The sequence below is a fragment of the Triticum aestivum genome, chromosome 2A (assembly GCF_018294505.1).
Source record: "Triticum aestivum cultivar Chinese Spring chromosome 2A, IWGSC CS RefSeq v2.1, whole genome shotgun sequence".
NCBI lineage: Eukaryota > Viridiplantae > Streptophyta > Magnoliopsida > Poales > Poaceae > Triticum > Triticum aestivum.
The window spans coordinates 119512619-119517005 of record NC_057797.1 but is presented as its reverse complement, the minus strand read 5'-3'; the positions used below and the strand labels follow the sequence as shown (position 1 = coordinate 119517005).

The 4387-nt window shown below is 48.7% G+C and overlaps 1 protein-coding gene across 1 annotated transcript; it reads left to right on the top strand.

The window, feature by feature from the left end:
• Positions 1–247: 247 nt before the first annotated feature.
• On the top strand, positions 248–4139 carry LOC123184979 (UDP-glycosyltransferase 85A2-like). Its single transcript, XM_044597004.1, has 2 exons — positions 248–828; positions 3110–4139. Exons 1-2 carry the CDS (start codon positions 300–302, stop codon positions 4060–4062), a joined length of 1482 nt encoding a protein of 493 aa, XP_044452939.1. The 5' UTR covers positions 248–299; the 3' UTR covers positions 4063–4139.
• The last annotated feature ends 248 nt before the right edge of the window (positions 4140–4387 follow it).

The window sequence follows — 4387 nt, the reverse complement described above, 5'->3', positions numbered from 1 at the left end:
TAAGTCAAGTTTTTTTCTAAAAAAAATCTAAACTATTTGACTTTCTGTTTAATTATTAAAAAATCCTTATATAAGGTGTATATACAACCAGGAACCAAAGTGTATTTCTAAGTTGCAACTCACCGTTCAGAGGCTCATAGCCAGTCTTATCGGCAGGGCAGCAACGCCATCGACCCACACATACACACAAAGCCTATAATAAACCTGACCGAAGCAACATGCACCAATCCAACCAAAAGCAATCGGATCTATTCTCCTTCTCATACTGTCTGCTAAAAAATACAAGAGCTACTAAGAGCATGGCCATGGCGACGTCCTCGAAGCCGGCCAAGACGACGACGCCGCACATCCTGCTGCTCCCCTACCCGGCGCAGGGCCACGTGAACCCGTTCCTTCGTCTCGCCAAGGCCCTGCACGCGCGGGGGCTCCACGTCACCTTCGTCCACACGGAGCACAACCACGGCCGCCTCCTCCGCTCCCGCGGCCTCGGCGCTGTCACGGCCCCCGCCGACGGCTTCCGGTTCGAGACGATCCCCGACGGGCTCCCCCGTTCCGACCACGACGCCACGCAGGACATCTGGGCGCTGTGCGAGGCCACGCGCCGGGCGTGTCCTGGCCACCTCAGGGCGCTCGTCGAGAGGCTCGGGAGGACGGAGGGGGTCCCCCCGGTCACCTGCGTCGTCGCCGACGGCGCCATGGGGTTCGCGGTGCACGCGGCCAAGGACATGGGGCTGCCGGCGTACCTCTTCTTCACCCCCAGCGCCTGCGGCTTCCTGTGCTACCTCAACTTCGATCAGCTTGTCAAGCGAGGATACGTGCCATTCAAAGGTAATCCAATAAACTGTGTTCATCATATAGCATATCACCTGTTCTAAGCATAGCTATCACATTTGGAGTACAGTACTTAATTACAAATGACATAAGAAATTGAAAAGCCTACTGGCTAGATCAGAGATGGTTTTTCATCCGTGCCCAGTTCAATCTCGCTGATGATCATCGAGCAAAAAGACAAAGGAAAGGTCATGCTTCAAAGATGAACCATTTAAGTCGGCTTTCATTGGATATATTGGTACCTAGCTAATTAATGTATTTCATCATAGACTTCCGACGTTTCAGTCGCCTTTACGATAGTGACAACAACAGGAGAATCGAACTTCTTGGTCAGCTACCTCAAAAAAGATAATGTATAAATACAAGACTATAGCTTTTTATATTTCACACGCAATCGAGTCATGTGTAAAATAACCTTAAGTGGACCGAAAGGTAACTCGTTTGAACGTCCTACGTAGCTCATTGGTTACTCGACCAGACCAACAATCCCTCCATTTCTATTCAGTTCACATATGAGTCAAAACTTTGATCAAGTTATATGCTTTTTTTATTTATATCTAAAATTTCGGATGTCTGGGAAACTTTTGAAAATTGCACTGTTTATGCCTGATTTTGTCTTTTTTCCCACGAGCTCCTCGAATGTCTAAACTTCACAAAATTTACATGGAGTTCACGCATAGGAGCATCTTGCACCACAAAAAAAATTAGAATTTTTTGAACTTTTTTTCTATTTCAAATTGAGATACTATTCACCGGGCTCATTTGAACCCAGGCTCTAGGTTGAATTATCGCCACTATAACTACTAGGAAAATACCACTAGCCTTCTAGCTCTAAGCTTTTTTTGATCCTTAAATTTTTAAGGGTCCACAATCATTGGTTAAATCAATAAACTTTTGTAGTATGAACATGTGTACACTTAGAGATCCATTAGTCCCTTTATCATTTGTCATGTGTGCACCGGTGGTAGTACATGCACTTTCACCTTGCACCGCCAAAAGTTCCAATATTTCAAATTGATAACACGATACATCTTAATACTGATATAAAAAATAGTTAGCGGTAGAGATGGCCAATATTCATACTTGAATGCCAAGTGGTAGAGAATAAAATTTCATACAATTCTGTCGTTGTCTCTTCCCTCGAACCCACTTGCTTTTACAAAGAACGGGCTACTATTAGCGCTTACACAGTCGGGTTTCCTTTACTCTCTTTGTTGCTACGACCGTGATGGGATATTCTATAGTACTCCCTCCGTTCGGAATTACTTGTCTTGAAAATGGATGTATCTAGAACTAAAATACGTCTAGATACATTCATTTCTGCGACAAGTAATTCCGAACGAAGGGAGTAGTTGAGTGGCTCAACATAACACCATTATTACCATCCCCTTTATTAGTAAAGGTATTCAAACTATCTATTGATCCTTGCATTGAGCTAAGATATTGACAAGTAGACACGAACGTAATGAAAATAAAGTTAGGCAACTAGATAATTAAACAAATAAGTGGTAGATGGTCAGCCATTAGAAACGTCAAGAGAAAACTGGAAGATGATTAGTATTTGTCCTTTTATTGTATCAGATAGAACTTCAACTATAAATCTACAATATTGGAACCGACATGGTAAGATCTAGTAACTACCAGAACTGAAAACTAAAATGTCTTCAAACATACAAAGTTCTCATCACAAAGAGCCCGACAGTGCAAATAGAAATGGCAAAATTTTGGCGACAACAATGGTTCATGTGGGACATCAAACCGTGAATCTAGTTTATGGACTATAGTGCATACGTGCAATATTGGGGGATATCTCGCTGGAGAGGTGTGATCATGTGAGGAGCAATTCACTCTTGTTGACATTTCGATTGCTTACTGAACCATGGGTGGGTTGATTTATGAATTGCAGAGTGACCCGCTCTAGGGTACCATCCTTTAGAGTTTGAACCTAATTACACATATATTGTTCTAGAAGTTTACTTGCAAATAAATTTGTTATGTCATTTCTAAAGGGGATATTCCACACACACAAAATCTAGGGATGAGCTTACTTAAGTGAGCGAAATATTGTGAGTTTGGACTGCAAAATTATATTTCCATGCCCAACGCGGTATTTTGTAACAGAAAAACGGAATTATATTCATAATTTCATTCAAAATGTCGCGGAAGTTAAGGCAATAGTGTCATCCATCTTAAACTAAAAAATAATTATGTACATTGCAATATTGGTTTTGTGGGATATACATTGGAACTTTATTCTAATTAACATACGTTCGTATAGATGAGAGCTGCTTCACCAACGGGTACCTGGACACCCCGGTGGACTGGATCACTGGCATGATCAGCAACCTCCGCCTACGTGACTTCCCGACGTTCATCCGTACTACCAACGCTGACGATGTGATGCTAACCATCAACATCAAGCAATGCGAGCTCGACGCCCCCGCCGCTGACGGTATCCTCCTCAACACCTACGACGACCTCGAGCGCGCCGCGCTGGACGCAATCCGCGAGCGCCTGCCCAACACCTTCGTCGTCGGGCCCCTCGGCCCGGAGGTCTCACCACCATCGTACCTCCCCTCACTCACCTCGAGCTTGTGGAAGGAGGACGACCGGTGCGTCGAGTGGCTAGACGCGCAGGCGGCAGACGGTTCCGTGATGTACGTCAACTTCGGGAGCATCACCGTGGTGACGAGGGACCAGATGGTGGAGTTCGCTCGAGGGCTAGCCGACGCTGGCAGCCCATTCCTGTGGGTTGTCCGGCCTGACATGGTGCGCGACGGCGGCAATGATGATGGCAAGATGCCGGTGCCGGATGGGTTCGCAGAGGAGGTCGCGGGACGAGGGCTGATGGTGGGGTGGTGCGACCAGGAGGCGGTGCTGGGCCACCGCGCGACCGGGGGTTTCCTGAGCCACTGTGGTTGGAACTCGACGTTGGAGAGCCTGTGCGCTGGCGTGCCGATGTTGTGCTGGCCCTTCTTCTCAGAGCAGGTGACCAACTGCCGGTACGCGTGCGAGGAGTGGGGTGTGGGCGTCCAGATGCCGCGCGAGGCCGGGCGGGGAGAGGTTGAGGCTGCCGTGAAGGAGCTGATGGGCGACGGGGATAAGGCAGTGGCAATGAGGAGGAAGGCAGCGGAGTGGAAGGAGAAGGCCGTGAAGGCGGTCGTAGTGGTGGGGTCATCACAACGGGACCTCGAAAGGTTCGTCGACGAAATTGCGCGTGTCAAGGGCTAGAGGACTCGTGTCATGCATCTGGTGTGTTCTTGCTTCTTTGTGACCTTTGGTGAATGGTTTATGTGAAGATATGGTAACATCAACTACCCTACAAGCACAACTTGAACTACAACCCGGGGGCGAAACCCTAGGCGCCGCCCGTCCCCCGCCTCCCCTTCTCCTCCTTCCCCGCCGCCGCCGGCAGCCGTCGTCGGGCTTGCCCGCACGGCGGTAGGCGGCGGGGAGGGGGGGGGGGGGCTTCCCCGCGCACCCGCCTCGACCTCTGGAGAGCCGGCCCCCCACCCCGCATCGGGCGCCGCCGCCCGCTTTTCCCTGGTGGCCGCCA